Source organism: Prosopis cineraria, unplaced genomic scaffold (assembly GCF_029017545.1).
Source record: "Prosopis cineraria cultivar Desert tree isolate PC_DT_omini unplaced genomic scaffold, ASM2901754v1 PC6, whole genome shotgun sequence".
NCBI lineage: Eukaryota > Viridiplantae > Streptophyta > Magnoliopsida > Fabales > Fabaceae > Prosopis > Prosopis cineraria.
Window position 1 is genome coordinate 3,426,483 of NW_026555337.1, and position 24,013 is coordinate 3,450,495.

A 24,013-nucleotide genomic window follows, 5' to 3' on the forward strand; every position below is an offset into this window, starting at 1 on the left:
TATTTTACCTTTAAATAAGAATTATTATTAGAAATTAAATTTTTAACATTATAAATTGAATAATTAATCTTGTTAATTTTTTAGCTTTGATGTATATTCAACTTTTTATATAATTTTTATCCAATATATCAAATTTTATATTTTATATTGTTATTAATTAATATGCCAATTTTTATGTTATTTAGAATTTTTATTAACCAACAAAGGTTTGTCCAATTAGTCAAATATTTTTTGAATAAACAAATTTATCATATATATCATTTAATCATGTTAATCTTCAATATTAATATATGTTAAACTATTTATTATATAATTTTTTTTTCAATGTATCAAACTTTATATTTTTTATTTTTATTATTTAACATATTAAATTTTACAATATTTAAAATTTTTATCATATTTTTTAAACATTTTAAATATATTACATTTATATAACAAAAATTATAAATCATCATAAATCAATATCTTTTTCAATAATTATACATTTAAAAAAATATTTTATTATATCCAAACAACTTTCAATTTACTAAACTGACTTTTAAAAAAATATATTCAAAAATAAATTTCGTTATAGTAATTGACTTTTATTAAACTGACTATTGCTAAATGAACTTTCAGCAAATGAACTTTTAACAAATTAAAAATCAAACACACACAATATTAAAGTAGTGAAACTTAATTACTGAAATTGCTCGTCATGAAATTCAAGGTTGCAAGAAAGATAGCCTCTCATAGCCAATTGTTCGAAGCTGGCTCAAAATCTCATCAAAGTTTGCAGGAGGTTGGCATGAAAAGTGTAGCTGCTCTCCTAATGGGGATGCAGCAACCTGCAAAATAACATTCTTCTGTCATTTTTCGTTGCAAAATGAATGAGGAATTGATGACCATTAGTTTGCAAGATGGCTTTATCCTCTCGCCCAAGAGTAAAAGCATGGAGGCAAGGTCTATCTAGACAGGGGTTATAACTTTGTACAATTTTGCCAAGACACCATTTGTACAATTTTGCCACTCAAGTTCGTTGGAGTTCTGGGCTGAAGTAGAGATGGGGCCGTGCTCCCCCTCCCTCCATACACCTCGTCACCTAGCAGGGGAATGCCCAGATACTTGGAGTGTGCATGTATCTAAAATAACCATGAGAGCATGGGTTACAACTATAAGGCTTCCCCTCTCTTTCGGCTGGGGTGGGGAGCTGTAACTCAGCCGAACAACATTCACAATAGACTTCAAACTCAACAGCGTTCTTTATTATTTTAGATAAGAACATATGTAGATGGACAGAAGACACATCAATTTCATCAATCATACCACTTCAACAAAATTGAATTCATAAGTCAGATGATCTTCCGCTGTCAAGCAAAGGCCTTTAAGAAAGTAGCGGGGTCAAGATTTTCCTACAAAAGCTTCAATCCGACAGTACTTTTGTTATTTTGTTCTATAAGCCCCTCAAAATTATCCAAAAATCTTACTGACAAGATGATACCACAAACCAATAACATCTAGTTTTCAAGCTCTATACCATGAAATACCTGATGAGTACGCCCAGTTTCTAGCTTCCATTCAAGCAATGCACAACCACCTTTAGCAAGTATCTCAGTTATTGTGTGCCTGATACAATGTAAGCAACCAAATTTCAATGAAAAGCATGAATGCACAATTTAAGCTTTTTGCCTGTTCCATTCAATTTTAATCACTTAATTACAAAAATGCAATTTTATCTGTAACACCCTCAAATTTACAAATCGATTTTTCGCAAATTATTAATTCAACAACTCATTTTTTTTTCATTGAACCCTTATATACCCTTATCATGGTAGAAAAATTTCTACCATGATACATCCAAGACAATATACCACAAGTCTTAAAATATCTCAAAAAGCAATTAGAACTATGAGGGACAGACATGATCCTCATAGCATGTTATTCAAATCAGGTCATAAATTAAAAGGGGCAGACATAATCCTCTTGAACATATAAATGCATTTAATAAAAAGGATTAGAGTTTACATGCTCTACAAAGAAGATATATCCTAAGTTGGCACAAGATACATTGTATAATCCAAAATAAGAGGCAACGTAAAAGATGGTGTCTCATACACCATAATTACACCTCTGGTGCTTTCTCGGCCGGACTCGCTCCTGTAAAAATATTAACCACGGGAAATGAGACTTAAAAGTCTCAGTAACCAAAAATTAATATGTAATGATTCATGCGAATGTAACTAATCATGCGATTGCTAAGTGGGCACACAAAACATTTAACCGAACAATATTTTCAAACAAACCGAACAAGTATTTAATTTGCATGACTGCACCTTATATCCTCCTTTCGCCATGCTCGGACGCCAAATCACCCAGCCAAAGGTGAGTTGGACCAAGCGACACGCCACTCATTGGGTCCAATGAGGGCTTACCACGTGGTAATAATTAACCGAACAGAAATTCCCATTAACACCATACATTAAAATACCCTGACAAGTCATGCATCATTCAAATATCCAAACAGGAATATATCGGAACAATAATATCTCATCATGATAAACAAAAATAAATTTTTAAACCCACTTGGCAATAATTTCAAACAATTATATACAGTATTTATTTTCAATAATTCATAATTTTTTCCAAACAACAAAACAACACATAACCATTCACAAACACACCCATCACAACACATTAATAATGGTTACCTTATGTCTTGAATAACAAGTTCCCCTTCACAACTCCTCTTTCACCACTATCTTTGTCAACACAATCTACATAGTTATTTCATAATACTATGTATTAATTTTACATTAAAATACATAACTCTAATTTAAAGAGTTAGAAAGTCTTAGATCTATAATCTATATTAACACTAATTTAAGATTTATGCCTCATTTAACTTCCCAAATTCTTTTCTAAAATTCTCGTACCCTAATAAACTATTTTTAAGCCGTAAATTACTTCTAGTATCACAATTTCATCCTTCTATATTCTAAAAATTTGCCCAAAAATAAATTAAAAATTTTAGAATTATCCTGAAGCCTCAAATCACCTTTCTATAACCTCAAAAATACCTATTCATACTTAAATAAATATTTAATAATCAGGGGTTCATCCCTACATCTCAGATTCCACATAAATTTGACCATATAGATCTAGATTTTAACTCAAAAATTCTTAAATATGAGTTTCAACCTCAAAAAAATATTCTATAATATTTATTATATCTCTAAGAGTTTTAACCTATATTTTTAATACATCATATCATCAGATTAACTATCCTATAGAAAAATTCTAATCAGAATATTTACTCTATCCTACAAAATAATCATATCACTAGAAATTTAATATTATTTAGAAAATAACTATAAAATTAATTTTGTAATTAAATAAATTTTTAAATGCTAATCTAAACAGGAAAGTTAGAACATACCTGAAGAAAAAGAAAATAATCCCCCCTTGCGAGAAAACGCCGAGCAACGTGAGAGGAAGAGAGAAAAATAATATAAAAATGAGATTGTGAGTCTCAAAATTATATTAAAAAAAACTATAGGTTTGAATTTAATTATTCAAACCTTTGGGCCAAAAGTTGCAATTTCCTTTAAATTGTATCTTAGCCTCTCATGCTTCCTAATGCACACACCCCCTCCTTTTTATACATGAAGGCACCTCTTCTCTTCCCTCATCTAACCAATGTGGGACTTAGAAACAACAACCTTCCACCCCCCATTTTTTTTTGTTCCTTCTACCTTCTGTTTTTTTTAACACACACATAAAAAAAATTATTTATGTATTATATCTTAACTAAATATTGCTTATGTGGTTTTAAATTTAAATTTTTAAATTCATAATTAAATACCTAATCATAATATTATTTCTAAATAACCTCAAATAATATAAATTCCTATTATTATTATTATTTTTTCCTCAAAACCTAAATTCCACAATTTCTTTATTATATAAAAATCAGGATGTTACATTATCAAGGTAAGTGTTAATTTGCTGAGTTAACCTATTTCCACTAGAGACAATTGGGATATTACCCTCGATAAAGAAATCAAACCTCGTATTATCTTCACACACATCATAAGATTTGTGTCCACGTGTTAGTTGCTACTTAAAACATGTGGACTTCATTTCCCCATAGTCAAATTTAACTAGAAGCAAAAGCATATTTCTTGGTGAATACCCAGTAGCAGCATATCAGGCTTTTTTATTGTTAACCAATCTAGCCACGGGAGTCATTCAAATCCGATTATTAGGGTCACGACTAACTAGAACCTCAACACATCCAGCATTTGGAAAGGGAACCCTAACAGTGAGACTGACATACACATTCTTGATAGTGCGGAGCTTGAATTGCTTTGATAAATGGATATGGGAATGTTCATCTTGCCATCAAAGCATATTAAAAACGGGTACAGAACTATGCAATCCACAACAACAACAACAACAACAACAAGCCTTTATCCCACTAGGTGGGGTCGGCTACATGGATTGCAAGACGCCATTGTGCTCTATCATTTATCAAGCTTTTAGAAATATTATTAATTAAGAGATCACATTCAACAACTTCCAAGAGTGTTCTCTTAGGCCTTCCTTTACCTCTCTTAATCGGACTCAAAGTTATATGTTCCACTCTTCTTACTGGTGCCTCCCTTGGTCTTCTTTGTACATGCCCAAACCATCTCAACCGATTTTCTACCATTTTTTCCTCAATAGGTGCCACCCTTACTTTTTCGCGTATGTGCTCATTTCGAATTTTATCTTTATGTGTATGTCCGCACATCCATCGTAACATTCTCATCTCTGCTACTCCAACTTTATGCTCTTGCTGTCCCGTTAGAGCCCAGCATTCACTACTATATAACATTGCCGGTCTGATAGCAGTACGATAAAACTTTCCTTTAAGTTTATTAGGCACCTTACGGTCACAAATAACTCCTTTAGCTTTTCTCCAATTAAACCACCCAGCTTGAATTCTATGTAAAATATCTCCACTGATTTCGCCATCATTTTGAATAATGGCTCCCAAATATCTAAACTTTTCCACTTGAGGTATAATTTGATCTCCCAATTTCACTTCCAAATTATTTTTGAAGAGTCCTTTACCAAATTTACAATATAAATATTCCGTCTTACTTCTACTCAGACGAAAACCTTTCGACTCCAATGTCCTCCTCCATAACTCAAGTTTGCAATTAACCTCTTCTCTTGTCTCTGCTATAAGAACTATATCATCCGCGAAGAGCATACATTTCGGGATTTCCTCTTGAATATGTTTCGTCAAAACATTTAAAATCAAGTTGAACAAATAAGAACTCAGAGATAATCCCTGATGTAGTCCAATCTTTATAGAAAAATCCTTTGTTTGACCACTAGGCGTTCTTATACTAGTTTTTACCCCCTCATACATATCTTGTATGGCTTTAATATAAGCAATCCGTACTCCCTTTTTTTCCAACGCTTTCCAAAGCACTTCTCTTGGTATACGGTCATAAGCTTTTTCCAAATCGATAAAAACCATGTGTAGATCTTTATCTTTACAACGATACTTTTCCATTAATCCCCTTAGTAGATAAATCGCCTCTGTAGTTGATCTACCTGGCATAAAACCAAATTGATTCTCAGAAATACTTGTCTCCAATCTCAACCTATGCTCAATTACTTTCTCCCACAATTTCATTGTGTGGCTCATGAGTTTAATCCCTCTATAGTTAGTACAATTCTGAATATCTCCTTTATTTTTATAAATAGGAATTAATGTACTTCTCCTCCACTCATCAGGCATTTTCTTGGACCGTAAAATCACATTAAATAACTTAGTTAACCATCTCACCCCTTCTTCACCTAAACATTTCCACGCTTCGATAGATATACAATCAGGTCCGTTAGCTCTACCATTTGCCATTTTCTTAAGAGCTTCCTTTACCTCCTTATCACATATTTTTCGATAGAATGACAAATTTTGTTCTCCTTCACCAGTTACTAAATCCTCCAAGTTACTAGATGAATCCTCTCCATCATTGAAAAGTTTAGAAAAATAAGTCTCCCATCTATTTTTAATTTCATCATCTGTAACTAAAATTCTTCCCTCTTCATCCTTAGTACACCTTACCTGTTCTAGATCTCTTGATTTTCTTTCCCTACTCTTGGCAATCTTATAAATATTTTGCTCTCCTTCCTTCGTCTCAAGGTTCTTATAAAATTCTTCAAAAGCTTTGGAACGAGCTTCACCCACAGCTCTCTTAGTTTCCTTCTTAGCCATACGGTACCTCTCCCAATTTTCCTCATTGTTACACAAATGTATGGCTTTAAAACAATTCTTCTTATACTTGATTTTGTCCTGTACACTATTATTCCACCACCAAGACTCCTTATCTCTCGGACCAGAACCTTTCGATTCTCCCAAAACTACTTTTGCAACCTCCCGTATCTTTTTAGCCATATCCTCCCATATGATGTTAGCACTTCCCTGAGAATCCCAAATTCCTTTATCCAAAAGATTTCGCTTGAAAATATCTTGCTTCTCACCTTTTAATTGCCACCACCTAATCCTTGGTGTTACTACTTGTCGACGTTTTTGGATTTTACTCATAATACACACATCAAGGACTAGGACCCTATGTTGTGTCGTTACAGCATCACCTTACAATTTTTACAAAGTTTTCTATCTGTGTTCCTAACCAAAAGAAAATCAATCTGCGACCTTGAGGCTCTACTTTTGTAAGTGATGAGATGCTTATCTCTTTTCTTGAAACAAGTGTTGGCAATCTTAAAATCATACGCCAATGAGAAATCAAGAAGAGTTTATCCTTCATTGTTTAGCTCTCCAAAACCAAAACCACCATGCACCTTCGCATACTGACCAGCTTCCCTCCCGACATGCCCATTAAAGTCTCCTCCAATAAAAATCTTTTCACTCTGTGGTATGTGTCGAATCAACCCCTCCAGATCCTCCCAAAATAATTCCTTAAGACTGGCTTCTGTCCCGACTTGTGGCGCATAAGCGCTAACAATATTAACAGTCTCATGTCCAATTATCATTTTTAAAGAAATAATTCTGTCTCCAATTCTGCTAACTTCTACAACGTTCTTCTTCCACTCCTTATCTATAATGATGCCTACTCTATTGCGTGCACTTACTTTTCCTGTATACCAAAGTTGGAAACCTTGAATATCCTTAGCTTCTTCTCCACGCCATTTTGTTTCTTGCAAGCAAAGGATATTGATTTTCCTTTGAATCATAACCCCTACAACCTCTACAGATTTACAATTTAATGTCCCAACATTCCAAGTACCAAATCTAATTTTGCTCTTATGGACTAACTTCTTTAGCCGCGTGCGTCCAGAATGACGCGGTAGCCCTTGCTCATTTAACACTACATCCGGGTGCCGATGCAGCGGCTCTAACTCACTTATCACTGTACTCAAGCCATGCAGCGAGTTACTTACGGGCAACGACCTAGCATTAACATTATAACGTCTATTGTCCATGTTCATGATAGATTCAACAAATTTTTACATTGGCTGTTGATGGCCTAACACAACCCTCCTCCTTTACCCGGGCTTGGGACCGGCTATAAACATAGGCGGAGGACTCTAATTTTTTGTCAAGGGCAGGAGCTTGACATCAATTTCTAGAAGATGGAACAATACCTTTGCCACAACAAGCAATCCACTAGTGCCATTGTCCGGCCTATGCACAATCCCGAGGCGGACTGATGCTCCATACATGCTGGAATGTGATTGTAACATTTTACAAGACCTTTCTCTGAAAAAGATTCCTTGTCAGAAATTTCAACATTGGGATTGTTGTAATGGTAAAGAATGCCATTGACAAGAGTGGCAGATGTGTTTCCAGCTGCTGGATGCACATCCCAAGTTGAAGAATGGATCATGTCAGTAATTTGACCTCTTCTGGCATAAAGAATACCTTGTAAATAATGCTTTACAGATGTTAAAAAGATATAGGTTTGGAATCAGCATGTGCGTAGGTTTATTAATTACTAGTACATACTCATCTTCATAAATAATATCCAACAACATATGTTCTGGCTCAGCTCTCAACTGTTATAACTTTGAAATCGAACAATTGATCTTATCATCACCCTTGACATTGAAAGAAGCCTGCTCAAACAATCATAGGACATAAGCTAGATCCCTTATCTAGAAAGCCCTTGTAGAAATTAAGAAAAATACCAGAGATTTTTTACAGGTACCAAGAAATAAAGTCCCCATGTTATTTTATGCAAAAAAAAAAAAAATTGTTAGGGATAAGATTCATTTTGTTTATCATGACAATTGACATCAAAGCACTCTTCTTCAATGATTCAATTCATGAAATGACTGATCAACAATGAGAGACTGAAACAGGGGCATGCTTAAACAATACTGATGATTTCATGTTTGAATGTAATGTGCCATGTAATGATGAATTCTTCCAAGTTTCTAAGTGCGACTATGAACACCAGCATCATCAGAAAAGTTTCGACAAGGAGATTAATTCCACTAAGAAACTGTTAGATTCAATGTATGAGGCAAATCCAAATATTAGATATACTCTCATGGATTTTGAAGACACAACACATCTCAGATTCATGAACTAGCTAATTGTGATCATTTTAGTCAATAAATTTCACAATTGAAGTCATTTAATCACACATAGACTTCCCTCATCGACCTGCTTTAGCAACATGTCAAAAGATGATTGGTTATTACTAAGCATAAACACACACAAAGAAATAATAAAATATTCAGGCTCCTACGCACAAACTTCAAACAGAGTTTCCATTAACATTGAGGTTCGCCTTATCAACAACACGACTGTTGGCATGAAGAACGCCTGTTCAAATACTTGACTGTACACAAGCCCCACTTATGCCACTGATGCAAGAAGAGATCCAAAGCCTGAGTTTTCCTCAACCGACGTCGACAGTCTCCTCTAACCGCAATCCGGCGTCACTCATCTTCTTCGCAAAGACCGGTTCTTGCTCTCCATGGGAATCTACGTCTCCGTCGAAGGCACAATAGCATCTAACTGTTCTTGCAACACTGCGAGGAAACTTTTGACTTCAACCCCCAATCAGAGGAGAGAGGCGGTGAGGTGCGAAATGATTTTGCTGTGAAAGCATCGCGATATGTACAGGAGTAAACTTGGATCATCCTTTTCCTTCATTGCCCCCATCCTCTGTTGAATAAAAACGACGACATAAGTACCTCGGATCTCAGTTAAAAAAAAAAAAAATACCTCGGATCAGCCAGCGCCTATTGACGACAGACATGTGAGCTCATTTATGAATATTCTTTAAATCCATTTCATTAAAAATTTAAAATCTTTCCTTCCTAGCTCCCCACCACCCGATAACAAGTTGAGTATGGCTTGTGTTCCTATGGAGGCCATGAAGCTTTCTTTTGTTTTTATTGAATATGGTCTCACTTAAACTCATTTTCGAAAAGATCTTCATATTTATAAAATCAAAAAGCATATTTTTAAATCCTTACAGTTTTATTTAATTTTAAATTAAGTCCTTATAATTTATTTTATTTTAATTAAGTCTTTATAGTTTAACTAATTAAATTTTTTTATCTTTGAAAATTAAAATCCTTACATTTTTTATTTTAAAAAAACAAAATTAAAAACTTTTATATTTGTGTTAAATGATTATATGACTTTAAAATTAATTACATAATTTTTATAACTCAAAATTTATATAATTAGGTTGTCTTTTAAATATTTTTTATACATGAAGAATTTTAATAAAAAATTATAATAAAAACATAAATAGTGGATTAAATCAAATTTTTTTCAATTTTGGCTAAAAGTATTAGATTATTTTTTTTTTGGCAAACTCTAAGAGTTTTTTGTGTGTAAAATTTAATAATCCATTATAAATTTTAACCTTCAAATATATAATAAATAAAATTGTATGAGTTTGATTAAAACAAAATAAACTGTAAGGATTTAATTTAAAATTGAATGAAACTGTAAGGATCAATAAGTGTACTTTTCTTTGTATATTTGAACAGTGAGTCAAACACATCCCTTTCACCTGCAATGGCTAATCTCATTATTAAGTACTGATGAATGAGACTAATAATCTAGTGCCAGACATCATTGATTTTTCTTGTGGTGATCAATAACATGATATAAATCTTATCCTTTAAAGTTTTTTTTTCTTTTTTTTTGGTTGAAGATCCTTCAAATTCGAAGGTTTGCTAGCAACATTATCTCCTGAAATGGGCTAGGAGATCCTCTTAGTAGTGAAGAAAAGAACGGACTTGAAATATATTTGTTTTGTAAAATATGAATTGAAATCCAGTCTCACTTTAACGAGAATGGATCCCTTCCGGTGGATATTATGCAGTAATTGGGAAGTGAAGAAATCATCACCGTACGATCTATCTAATGGTTGAGAGGAGAATATTGGTGTATAACTCAGTTCCTACATGCCAAAACACGCAAACATTAGGGATTTTCAAGTTTTTCCTTTGTTGGAATAGCTAGCCTTCAACCTGCCCTCTCTCTGCATTGACTCTATCAATCTGATCCATGTCTCTCCCTCTCTACTTGTGTTCTTTGCAGATTTAAGCTTTTCCTTCTCAGCTCTTCATCAATGCTTATCATTAATCCATTTGCGTTTTTAATTCAACCCAGCTCTCTTCTCCTACGCTTGCATCCTCTACCAGCAATAACTTTCAACTAAAAGTCCGTCCAAATTATTAAACATTGATGTTCACCACTACGAAGAAGCTACCGCCATGAAGAACTTGCTATAATGAGGAATAAGATTCATGTCTAAATCAAATTATCTTTAATTTGTTCCATCTTCCAATTTTGAATCTACCCCCCTCCTCCACGGCGGTCTCCACCATCTTTGCAAATGCCTTTTGCCATGGCCAAATAAAAATTATGTTTGTTGAAACAAAATTTTATATTTGGATTCTGAGTAGTCTAAATTCACTCAATTATTAAGTGTCTTAATTATAGTAATATAATTTTATTAATACTTGAATTATTAAAATATATTTTTTAAAAAAATTAAAATAATTCTCACGATCAAAACACTCTTTACATACATTATTTTTTCAAAAAATTCGAATTTTGTTTTTCTTTAACATTGTATGAAAATATTTCTAATAACTGTTTGATTAAATCATATAATTGTTATCTTGCAATATGAGATATTTATTGAGTGGTGAACTTAAGTCACTGATCACTAGATCCAAATACATGGAACTGCACTTTAAAGTTTAAGAATGGAATTGCAATTTAGGAAATTTGTAATTAGGTGGATAAATAAAGATTGGAATTGAATATGCTTGTATTCAAGGTTCAAGAATGGAATTGTATATATTTACAGAATTTGATGAGTTATGAAATTTAAAATCTCTAATGCTTGTATCTTTTGGCCGGTAACAAGTAAATTGTACACTACTACTCTCGTCCTAACCATTGTATAAATTGTACAGTGATCATTTCTTCACTTCCTAGCCATGGGATAATAGCTACCAGAGAGGATAAATTCCCAACTTCCACATTTAACAATTCCAGGGAATTTTGAGATTGTTTCCAATGCTTTCCCCCTTTTTTGAGTTTCTTGGGTTCTTCTCCATGATTACTGTATGTAAGGTCCCATTTGGGTCCCAGAATAATGAACTACATCACCTTTAATATATATTATAAATGTGAAAATTATCATACCTTATAAAAATTTTATGAATCATAATTCTTAATTTCATAAATTAAATTATTCATTTTTTTATGAATATGATTTACTATTTCTTTTGATAATTTCATTGTTCCTTTTATTTTTTCAATTCATTTCATTCTAGTAATCAAATGGGACATAAGATTTATAACTATCAAGCAAAATTATCGATAACCCAAGGAGCTGAGCTGAGCTTAATATATATATATATATATATATATATTGGCCTCGGTGAAAGCTTGATATACAATCTTTGATGTGCTAGTCATTTATACATGTACTAAAAATAAAACCAATTATATATAAATTATATTAAATTAAATTATATCATTATGAAAGCATATTTATAAAATAATATTTTAAACAAGATATTGTTCTAATATGATTTATTTTAATTAGATAGTAAGTTTATCTATTATCAATCCACGTTACAAGTTAAATTAAACAAATGGGGTCGTAGACATTAATCCGCAGATCCCGTAGGGTAGCACAAGCCGACGACTTTGGCTTCAAAATTCCTCTTTTCTTCACAAGTCTCTTTCACTCCCTAGCTTCACGAAAACTTTTCAGAGGCTTCCTCTCCCGCGTATGCCCAACGTCTTCCTCCCTTCAATCCTCTCAACTGCCAGTTCGTTAGGGTTTGGAGAGCATCACGATTTGGGCTGAGTTTTTTTTTTCCTTTTTGTTATCTAGAATATTTTTCATTATTATATATATATCCTAGTCATTCTTAGAAAATATTATTTAATATTATTATGTAATTATTAATTATTATTAGATTATCTTTTTCTATATGGTATATAGCTCAATAATATATAAGATATTTTTTATATTTTCTTGCTCATTTCATTCCTGACACTGTTCTTGGCTGCTCTCCTTTTTTCTCTTGCCTTTGAAATTCTTTCTTCAGCTTTCACATTTTCAGTGGGACTCACTATACCTTTTTCTCTTTAGCTTTTCTCTTGCCTTCACAATTTGTTCCTTTTTTGTTCCTCTCCTTAAAGTAGCATCTATTTTGTCTTCTTCCTCATTGAATTTTTAGAAATTCTCACTCTGATTAAGCCAACTCAATCTGTGTGGACTCTTTTATTTTAAGATTCTTGCTTTATAGTGAAATTCTCACTTAATCACCGTCTCCTCTTGGTCTTTTTATTTTTTTCCCTTATTCTTCAATGAAAAAATTTGATATTGCTCAACCTATTTTTGTTTTGTTGACTGGTCCTAACTATCACTTAAAAAGTATGCGTGGTTTTTTGAAAGGCATGAAACTTTAGTGATATATTACTGGAGATGTCTCATTTTCTATTAGATCCTCTTTAGAAAATGACCAAAAATTTACTGATCAGTTGGATGATTGAGATAATAAAAATAATCAAATCATAACAAGGTTTCAAAATACTTCTATTACTAGTATTCATCAGTAGTTCGAGCGCTTTGAAACTGTTAAGGAGGTATGGGATCATCTTACTAGCCGGTATACCTCTTCTAATTTGTCTAATCAATACCAACTGTAGAAGGACTTAGTTGTTTCCAAAATGGAGAAAGATCAACTACTGCTTGAGTTTCTTTCTAAGATGGAGGCTATTTGAGACCAACTAGCCTATTTTGAACCTACTTTTAAAAATGATGAGGATGCTAAAGTTTTCTTCAAGTGGTGAGATTAACTTCATCTTATACAATTCTTGATAGCTCTTATTGATGATTTTGAGCTTGTTCACGCCTCTCTGCTTTACCAGAGCCTACTTCTGACTCTTGAGGATGCTCTTCCTCATCTCCGTTCTGAGGAAACTCATTTGGGTCTTCTCTAACAATCCCCTAACATGGCTTTTGCTCCTCCTGGAAGGAATTCTAAGCTTTGTCATCACTGCCCTCAATCTACTCATACTTTTAATCAATGTTCATATATTGAATGTGAACTTGCCAGAAGAAGGGACATATTACTGCGAATTGTCCTTCTTTGACTTATCATTATTATAAAAAGCTTGGGTATCTCATTGATCAGTGCCGTATTTGACCTCCCAAACTTGATTAAGGGAGGTCATTCAAGTCTAGTTCCTCATCATTCAAGCTTGCTCTATCTGTTACTGATGAGCCGCCTATTGCTACTGCTTCTACTTTAGGATCATCTGCTGTTGAACTTGAGTCTTTACTTTGCAAGATTATCTTTAATTCTTCCAGTCCACTTGTTACCTTAGCCATACCTTCAGGTACACCTTCTTGGTATTTTAATTCTGCTTGTTGTAATCATGTGACCAGCCAGAAACACTTCTTCCCCTCCATGCCACGTAATACTACTGCTCACCCTATATATACTATTGATAACTCCCAAATGCCTATTAGTCATATTGGTATTGTTTCCTTGCCCTCTCTGTCCATTCATGATGCTTATTTGGTCCCTAATATTAGTTTTAATTTCCTATCTATTAGACAATTAGTTGATATGGGCTATGATGTTTTATTTAACAAACATAATTGTGTTGTTCCTAATTCTCAGACAGGACAGGTTATTGAGACTGGGCGTAAGGTTGGTCGAATGTTTGAGTTTAATTCCCTTTATCTTCCTGAAGTCACTTCTTCTAGATTGTGTGCTCCCTCTACTTTTGCTTCCTTTGAATTATGGCATCATCATTTGGCTTATCTGTCTTTAACTGCTTTACATCCTTTACTTTTACTGGTCTTTTAGGACAAGTTGATGTTGAGACTTTACATTGTATCTTTTGTCAAACCACTAAACAGCCTGCTTTATCATTTAATAAAAATGACTCTATTGCTAATGAGTCTTTTAATTTAGTTCATTCTAATATTTAAGGCCCAGCACCCACTCCCTCTATGGGAGGCTCACGATATTTTATGATTTTTGTTGATAATTTCTCCCGTTATATTTGGATTTACATGATGAAAAGTCAATTTGAGTTGCCTAATATCTATATTAGATTTGCTACTATAGTTCACACTCAAATCTCTAAAGTTATAAAAGTTCTTTGCTGTGATAATGCCTTGGAATTTTGTGATTCTAAATTGCTCAAATTTCTTTCTACTCAGGGTATAATCTCCCAATACTCATGTCCTTACACCTCTCAGCAAAATGGCCGAGTTGAATGAAAACACTGTCATATTCTTCTTGACTTAGTTCAGGCTTTTTTTATTTTATCTTCCTGACCTGAATGCTGCTGAGGGGAAGCTGCCTTAACCGCTATATATTGCATAAATAGAGTTCCTACCCCATTTTTGGTAATATTTCTTCTTTCAAGTGCTTTCATGGTATTCCTCCTGATTATAGTCTTTTGAAAGTGTTTGCTGTGTCTATTTTGTTCTTCTCCCTCCAAATGAAACTACTAAATTGCAAGCCCATACCCATGTTTTTTGTTTTTTTGGTTATGACCCTAAGCATAAGGGTTATCATTACTGGGATCCCATATCCCTTTGCATTTGAATCTCTCGTGTTGTTTTTGGGAACATATGATATTTTCATCTTTAACTGATTTCTCCTCCATTTCTCCTCCTTCACCTTTTAATTTCACAGATCCTTCGTTTGATCTTTTTCTAAGTGACTTTAAAATAGATTTCCTTGTAGAGCTCACTACCAACGCTATGCCCGCTCTTGATATGCCTATTGTCATGCCTCAAGATGTTTATATATAAGTCACGTCTCTTGAGCCCATATTGTTCAACAATACTTAGCCCCACCATATAAGAAACCCGCCCTCTTACCTTAGTGATTACCATTATTTTTTCACTGTTCTCTAGTTATAGGAACCTAAATCCTTTAAGGAAGCCTCTTGTGATCCCTTATGGCAGTAAGCTATGAATGAAGAATTGCAGGCTTTGGAGAAAATTCACACTTGGGATTTTTTTGATCTTCCTTCTGGAAAAACTCTTATTGGCTATCGATAGGTGTGTAAAAACAAGACTCATTTTGATGGCTCTTTAAAGCAATGTAAGGCCTGCTTGGTGGCCTAAGGGTTTACACAGGAATATGGAGTTTATTATTAGGAGACTTTTGCACCTGTTTCATGCATGACTTCTGTTCCTAGTCTTCTAGCCATTACTGCTTTTAAGCACTGGTCTCTTCATCAAATGGATGTTAAAAATGCTTTTTTAAATAGAGATATAGAGGAAGAAGTGTATGTGAAACCTCCACTCGAGTATCAATATCTAAAAGACAAGGTTTATTGTCTTCGTCGAGCTTTATATGAGCTCAAGCAGGTTCCTTGTGCATGGTTTGTTAAGTTTAGTAACACTATAAGTCAACTAGGCTTCACTTGTAGTCCTCACGACTCAACTCTTTTTGTTCGATCTACTGCTAATGGTATTGCTTTGTTGTTGTTATTGTATGTTGATGACATGATTATCACAGGCAGTGATGATATAGGAGTCCAGGAGCTCAAGATATACTTAGGGCAGTAATTTGAAATAAAGAATCTTGATAACCTAAACTATTTTCTTGAACTTGAGGTCCATCATAAGAGAGATGGTATCTCTCTCTCTCTCAGATGAAGTATGCTATTGATTTGATATCTCGAGCTCATCTTTTTGATAAGGAGGTTGAAAATACTCCTATCGAGCCAAACGATCACTATACTTTTACTAATGGCACCTTGTTAGATAATCCCACTCGTTACCTCCAGTTGGTTGGGGGTCTCATCTATCTTACTATGACTCACCTTGACATTGCTTATGTAGTCCACATTATCAGCCAGTTTATGTCAGAGCCTCGAACTACTCATATGTAGCAATTCTTTGGATCCTTCGGTACATCAAAGGCACTCTATATCATGGGTTTCACTTCTCTACTAGCTCCTCTCTTACACTGCAAGCTTACTCCGACTCTGATTAGGGTAGTGATCATGATGATTGACGATCTACAACTGGTTTCTGTATCTTCCTCGGCCATTTCCTTATCTCTTAGAGAAGTAAGAAGCAGACGTTAGCTTCTTGCTCCAGTATTGAATCGAAATACCGTGCACTAGTAGACACAACCGTTGAAATACTTTGGCTTTGTTGGTTACTTGACGAGTTAGGAGCATCTCAAAGCTCCTTCATAGACATCTATTTTGATAGTCAAGCTGCAATCAAGATTGCTCATAATGATGTGTTTCATGAACAAACCAAATATATTGAGATTGATTGCCACTTTACTCGTAGCGTGTTGTTAGAGGCACCATCCAACTCGTTCCAATTCGAACCAAGCATCAACCGGCAAACTTGTTTACAAAGTCTTTTCATCCAAGCCACTTTCATTTTTTGATAGACAAACTCAAGTTGCTTTCTGTCAAACCATCTTGAGTTTGAAGGGGATGTTATCTAGAATATTCTCCAAATATTCTATCATTATTATGTATATATCTCAATCATTATTAGGAGATATTATTTGAATTATTATGTAATTATTAATTATTATTAGGTTGTCTTTTTCTTAATGTGTATATTGTACCTTTGAGCTCAATAATAGATAAGATATTTCTCCATATTTCTCTTTCTCTTCACTGTTGTTGTTTTCTTAGGGTTTTCGATTGCAGCAGATATAAGATCAGCCGGTTAGGGTTCTGTTAGCTGCAGATGGCGAACGTGGTTGGGGTAAATGATGGGACATTCAAGGCTAATTTCACGGTTGACGGAGAGTTGAAGCTCAGAGAAAGAGTGACGGAGAAGCTGAAGGAGCTGATAGGGGAATCCACTGATGACATTCTTGTGGATTGCGTTATCATGTTATTGAGGAATGGCAGGCGCAAAGACGAAGCGAGGAATCAGTTGAATCATATCCTGGGGGATGTTAGTGATTCATTCGTGTCCTGGCTGTGGGATCACTTGACCGATTCCCCCAAAAGAATAACATCAGAGGTCAAAGACGAGGGCAATGACAACCAAAATTTGAATTCATCTATGTCAAACTTAAAACTGTTTAAGAAAATATTGATCATCCCATTAAATCTCATCGAAGAACTTAAAAACGGTTCATATATACACGAGTGATGCAGGAAACTAGTATGAGCTGCTGTCAAACTATAAGGAAATCATGGTCTGAAATTGACAGAGCAGCGAAGAAGCCGAATGGCCCTTCAACTCTCAGCACCAGATTTAGAACTTGCAAGTTTTAATTTGGTCTAACTTGATGCCCGGAAACGGATTTAATATTTTTGTTGCGTCAAATTTAATTTGGCGCTGTCTGCATTTCATATATAACCTTTTTCAATTTTTTTTTTCCTTAAAAAATAATATAATAATTAGTCTTCTCCCACTGGGCAGATCGGATGAAAAAATAAACAAAGTAAAAATGTAATTTTTTAAATATGAACTTTTGAAGACAAACACTAAATAAATTAGACAAGGGCTTCGAATTAAATAAAACGACTGATATCTTTTTCTTGTCACAGAAAACTGACGCACAGTTCTGAGCTCAAGGACTACTTAGACTCTACATATGCTGATGCAGCTCAGTATAGTCACTCTCCCTTGTATCCAAAGGGCATCCGCGGAGCCATTGTTGGAGCAGCTAAGAAAACCAGTAATATTCTTGGCCAAATATTTGAAGGTTTTGTCGCCTATATGGATAATAAATCATGCTATGACATGAATGTGTACAATTGTCCTAGTCAAACTAATCTGGGATGGAGATGGCAGGTAACTTATATGGGTCTGAAAAAACTAATCACATTCAATCTATTAAATATCAAGCTTAATCCCCGCCTACTTGGAATCTTTGTTAAGAGTTAATAATGAAAATTGACTTTTATAAACAGACTTGTAGCGAAATGGTCATGCCAATGGATCATGATAAGTGTGATTCAATGTTCCCACCAAAAACTTTCAATATGAAGAGCTTTGTCAAAGAGTGCAGGAGCTTCTAAGGCGTCCTTCCACTGCCTCATTGGGTGACAGCCTATTATGGGGGTCCTGTATGTGTGTCATATATTCAACTCCATGAGACAGTTTCCAATATTTATCATAAATAATATTCCTTCTCCTTGCTAAAAAAAATAATGCTTTCTGATTTGAAATTGCTGGATTTGAAACTGAAACTCCCTAGGTTTGCTAGCAACATCATCTTCTCCAATGCTCTCAGTGATCCCTACAGTACTGGCGGCCGGGTAAAACAAGGAAATTGAAGACCACATAGATACATCATACATGCACGCGCTCGCATGCACATCATTCTGCAGCTTCATTTTTATAGACATCAATCTACCATAATCACTTTTTAATCTTTTTTTCCTTTTGTTTATTCCAAAATGGATTGCAGGGTTTTGGAGAATATATCAGATAGTGTCGTTGCTGTAACCACTGTCAATGGTACGTCACCATTATTATCATTATATATTCTATAATTATATCATTATTATCCTGAGTTCTATACCGCATAAGTTGTTAATTCTTTTAATTAACATGACTGTTTTATAAAAATTTGCAGGATCTCGTTGCCTGGATATTCTTGAAGCAAAGCCAAGTGATCCTCAATGGTTGGTCATGCAGAGAAAAATTGACGTCAAGATAATAAAGGCTGGATTGCTAAGTGCCAAAGCTGACCTACGAACCTTAAATAAACAAAATCGTTCATAATACCAAAACTCCAAAGCTGATCCAGAATTGTGCAGGAAGAGACCATGAACTCCATAATAATGTATTGATCACTTTGCTGGCTCTTTCAAGTGCCGATTAATGGGTATTGATGATATTGATAATATAAAATAAACTGCGGAAATAAATTATAATCATTTTGACCTTGTGTTTCTCTCTTACGCGGAATCCACCAATCGTCAATGAGTGGATTCTGAAAATGCATGACCATGTGTGTCCACGTTGCTGGTGTTTGTGGGGAACAGCGCTCGCATTTATGCTTCCTACAAGCAAACACACTGCCACCTCTTCTCAAGACCATAGAATTTTGTGCTTTTATGTGTGATGTGACGTTGTGAAAAATTTTAATGTCCAATGTTTGCCGAAATTGGTCACCTATGGCTTAGTGTGAAAATGGTTGACCATGTTATTATGCTTAACGCGGAGACGCCATAATAATCATTGAACATAATTTAACAAGTACTGCCATTTTCAAAATAATATCCGGTGCAAAATTAATGAATCCTTTTGTAATAAATTCATTTGAGATGGTTTTAAATGTTATTTTTCCTTTTCCATATTCGAAGAGAGATTAGTTATCCATCATTGGATTCTTATGTCTCACAAAAATATATATTTAATAATAAAATATAATTTAACTCATGACTAAATGAATGAGTTAAAAAATATGGTGAGTTGGCGCAGCTCATGCTTAATCCAACCTAAATATTTTTTATATCTTAAATTAATTATTGGAAGAAAGATTTAGAAAATATTAATTATAGTATCCATAATTTTGAATTGATTACTTTTTATATTAGTAGGGTGGAGAGAGGGAGGACCGGCAGGGGCCACGACCCTCCTAACTTTTTAATTTTTTTAGTAAAATGTAGGGGTTATATATTTTTTTGTTTCTCTACGTTGGCATATTATAGAAGTTATGAAATATTAAATTAAATTTTTATTTTAATTTTATATATAGTCTTTTACATATGTATAGAGAAATTATTTTAGTAGTTTGAAAATATGGTTGTCGTAGAATCTATTCATTTTCAACAAGATAATACCACGCATGCTTTTAAAGTATTGATATCATTTTATTTTACTTTCATTTTATATATAATGAAAGAAATTATGAAAATTATTATTAACAAACTTTGTTAAGCATTGCAACAGAAATCTCAAGACATATTGAATACTATGTACTTGATATATATATATACATATCATAAAATCACTTATCCAAAAGTTAAGAGTTTTGGTGAAGATGTTCTTCTAAAAAAATATTTTTTTAAAATAATCAAACTATTGAAATTTACGATATGAATGAATTTTACTCTGATATGATTAATGTGTGGATATTTTTGTTCACTACAATTATCAATTGAAAAAAAATAAATAGTAAATTCAATAAACAAATAATAGAGGCTTATTACATTGAATAGAATTTTAGATTTTCAATGATATATTTAAATCATTTAATGCTCATAGATATAATGAATTTTTAATTTAATGATAATTCATATTGAGAAGAAAATTGTTAAAACATTTATCGTAAACATAATAACTAATGATTTTTATACCATAAAAAATTGATGAGTAAAATTTAATAGAATATATATATATATATTGTTATACATGTGTGAAATGAAATACAAATATATATGTTAAAATATTTATATTTTGACGGTGATATATATATATATATATATATAAAACTTTTTTTTAATTATCATATATACTTTGTCATTTTAATCTCTTTAACAAAAATTTTTGGCTTCGCCTTTGTCAGTACCTCCTCCTATTTTATCTTTAATCTCAGATAGTTAAATTAATTCATGTTCTCTATATTTATATGTACACATATATCGATACACAAAGACAAAAAGAAATATAGCTGAAAATCCAACACTACATGCTAAAATAACAAGAAGCAGCAGATCAAAGACACGAAGAAAGCTAAGGTTCGCTTCTTAATAAGTGGCCAATCCGTTGACGTACCCACACTAGACGACCCTGATGCACTGGTCAATTTTACAGACACGTTGAAGGACTTCGAGCCTGAATCAATCATTCAAATTAAATTGCATACATGAGATATATTTCATAATTAAATTTAATCACAAAGACTATCGTCTGCTTTATTGTTTAATCCATTTTTCCATGCCAATAGTGAATAACAAAGATAAGTTTTATTATTTAGATGTCTATCATTATAGCCTATACAAAAAAAAAAAGAACCCTTAATTCCATTTTACAGGCGCATTGATAAAAAATTTAGCCGAAACTCACAGTCATAGTCGGCCCATCCGATGCGTTGGCCAGCCAGATCATAAACTATAATCCTATCCTTTAATACAATATCTGCCAAGATAAAAAACAAAATTTCTATATATGAGTATGTATACACAAAAAATTTGAGTTGATAAACTGAAATGGCTTCCAAATAAAGATAATTAATCTCATGTCCTATCAAGCAAAAGAAAAAATTAATTCCATGCACCATTATTTTGCTATATATATATATATATATATCTATCCTGAAAGCAGTATGGGCAATTGGTATTCGAATTAAAATTTCCTAATAGGAAATAGTACCTCCTAAAATAGTGAACCCTTGAGAGCCCTGCATTTTCTGAATGCCAATGCACCACCCTGTTTCACCGTCATTCTATATATCACACATATTCACCGATTTCATTAAGAGATCAATGCACCCGCACATACATATTATATATCTTTCTTCAAGAGTGATTCGAGTAATGAAATATTGTATATAATAAAAAACAATGAAGCTTGGCAATACTTACTAAAGTCATGTGATGCACTAGGTAGTCCTTGGGTTTAAGAACCATAGATGCACCGCCAGCAAAGTTCAAACTTATGTTAGGAAAAACTTCAGATATGCTGAACAACACCAAAAAAAACCAAACACAAAATAAGAGACAGGTCAAGATAGAGTCAATGGCTCAATTCATCTGTAATATACACTATAGCTCAAGAGAAAACCTATTTAATGTGAAGAAACATTGGGATCCATCCGCAACGTAAGTGCCGGCAAGCGATTCTACTGGAACAGCATCCGAAACCTGCATCCAAAGAACATATATATGAACTTTTTTTAATCAATCAATGGAGTTAAAAAAAGAGTTCAAGATGTGTATGTATAATATAAGTAATAATAAGATGAAACTAACCGCGTTGAGAAAGGATTCGTAAACCCCTTCAGGAAGGTATGCCATAGTTGTTCCAGAATCAATAACGGTGCCTTGGTTCGGTAATGTTTGAAAAACCGATGAGTCAATCGCTAACTTCTGGCCTTTCACCTCGATGCCCTTGAGATCTAAATTGTAATGAGGCCTGAAATAATAAATATATATTATATGCATAGATCTTTAAAACAAACAAGGGCTTGGCTCATGCATATAAAGAGCAAGCTGCTGCAGAAAAATTAAAATATACCAGGAAGGAATGAGTGGTGTGAAAACAATATTTGGCTCCACAATCTCACCGAGGACCAAGGTGCCTCCGCCTTGATCATCGCCTCGGAGGCAGTGAGAGAACACTTTTGGCACTAATCCTTTTGAAGAGAGCTGTGATACTACTGATATGTCACCTTGCCCAAATCCTATTATCCCATCCACTCCTCTTTCATTCTTCACCAAGTTGCCCGTCAACTCCTTGCTACATCTGCTCTATATATACAACACACAACACAACATTAATGTTTTAATATATATATATATATATAAATCTGAATGCTGAAGCATTCATCAAAGTGTCAAAAACGGAGGGTTATGATATGCACCCGAAGATGAGAGGTGAAGAACCGTTGGAAATGGCGGTGGCAAAATAAATGAGGTCTGAGACGTAGTAACCAGCAGAGGCACTGTCATCAGCGTACTGGAACGTGTAAGTGCAGCGATTATCACTGGAACACACGGCTTCGGGCGTCTGATATTCGCTGCTGCATATCGCGTCTGAACAAGTTACCGGTGAGTACGTGGATGATTTCCCAGGATCGAAGGAACTGAGCTTGATCTGTAACAATAAGCTAGCCCAATGATCTTAAATGAATAATAGTTATATATATATATATATATATATATATATAATACACAGGATTAGCTTAGCCTTCAACACGAAAGAAATTAAAGAATGATATATAGATTTACTTGAAGTTGGGTTTTGTGGGGACAGCCTGAACAGGAGCTACAGGTGACCCAGAGAGGGTCGCTGCCTGTGTCTACTTGCAAATGAAAATCTCTCGGGGGAGAACCCAATTGCACCTTTGTATAATAAAGCCTGTCAAATAACGCAAAATCAATGTTCATGTCTGATGTTGAATTGAATATTGATCAAATTACTGAAGGCGCAAATAAAATCAATTAATACATGAAATACATCAAAGCATGTGATCGTCATGTGACATATACGAGTAAAACTAAAATCCAGGGTCAGAAATAATCTAGAAAAAAAAAAAAATTACCCGGCTACGTAAGGATCATAGGTGCCCTCGAGTGGGAAATCAGTATCATTGGAAGATTGAATCAACCTTCGATGTCTAGCATGGTCCAGAGCTTTGAGCTCACTCAATTTCATTTCATTTCTCAACGGAATTGCTCTTTCGAGAGGCAGGGTCATCGGAAATTCACATATTACCGTCGTCGTCTGACAAAAAAATAATGCAATGGTGGCCATGAGAATCCCAACGGGAAGAGTCGCCGCCATTCTAACGGAGGAGTTGTATGATCCTCCTTGCTTAT

The 24,013-nt window shown here is 33.9% G+C and overlaps 2 protein-coding genes across 11 annotated transcripts; both read right to left on the reverse strand.

Annotated features, from left to right (window-relative positions):
- Window positions 1-660: 660 nt before the first annotated feature.
- LOC129313448 (RNA pseudouridine synthase 2, chloroplastic-like) lies at window positions 661-9,179 on the reverse strand. Of its 10 annotated transcripts, none has more exons than XM_054956557.1 (6): window positions 8,755-9,179; window positions 8,003-8,112; window positions 7,642-7,902; window positions 1,527-1,605; window positions 918-1,121; window positions 661-827 (listed from the first exon to the last, which is right to left on the reverse strand). In XM_054956557.1, the coding sequence occupies exons 2-5, from the start codon at window positions 8,029-8,031 to the stop codon at window positions 960-962; spliced, it is 531 nt and encodes a 176-aa protein (XP_054812532.1). In that variant the 5' UTR covers window positions 8,032-8,112; window positions 8,755-9,179; the 3' UTR covers window positions 661-827; window positions 918-959. The 10 variants fall into 10 exon arrangements, with proteins under 10 accessions (XP_054812532.1, XP_054812535.1, XP_054812533.1 ...); XM_054956560.1 differs by having other exon boundaries at window positions 7,642-7,918; XM_054956558.1 differs by having other exon boundaries at window positions 8,751-9,179.
- An 11,986-nt stretch (window positions 9,180-21,165) lies between these two features.
- Window positions 21,166-23,978, reverse strand: LOC129313214 (aspartic proteinase 36-like). The gene is made up of 10 exons (XM_054956177.1): window positions 23,737-23,978; window positions 23,423-23,552; window positions 23,056-23,288; window positions 22,710-22,937; window positions 22,445-22,607; window positions 22,257-22,336; window positions 22,058-22,154; window positions 21,846-21,918; window positions 21,540-21,611; window positions 21,166-21,308 (listed from the first exon to the last, which is right to left on the reverse strand). Exons 1-10 carry the CDS (start codon window positions 23,976-23,978, stop codon window positions 21,166-21,168), a joined length of 1,461 nt encoding a protein of 486 aa, XP_054812152.1.
- Window positions 23,979-24,013: the final 35 nt, after the last annotated feature.

Coding starts and splice junctions, on each gene's coding strand:
- LOC129313448 (XM_054956557.1), bottom strand. CDS start 8,031: ATGTTGTTGGATATTATTTATGAAGATGA. Junction 7,903..8,002: donor GATATTATTTATGAAGATGA/GTATGTACTAGT, acceptor TCTTTATGCCAG/AAGAGGTCAAATTACTGACA. Junction 1,606..7,641: donor GATTGCTTGTTGTGGCAAAG/GTATTGTTCCAT, acceptor ACATTGTATCAG/GCACACAATAACTGAGATAC.
- LOC129313214 (XM_054956177.1), bottom strand. CDS start 23,978: ATGGCGGCGACTCTTCCCGTTGGGATTCTCATGGCCACCATTGCATTA. Junction 22,155..22,256: donor TGTTTCTTCACATTAAATAG/GTTTTCTCTTGA, acceptor GGTGTTGTTCAG/CATATCTGAAGTTTTTCCTA. Junction 21,309..21,539: donor CGGATGGGCCGACTATGACT/GTGAGTTTCGGC, acceptor TGATTGATTCAG/GCTCGAAGTCCTTCAACGTG.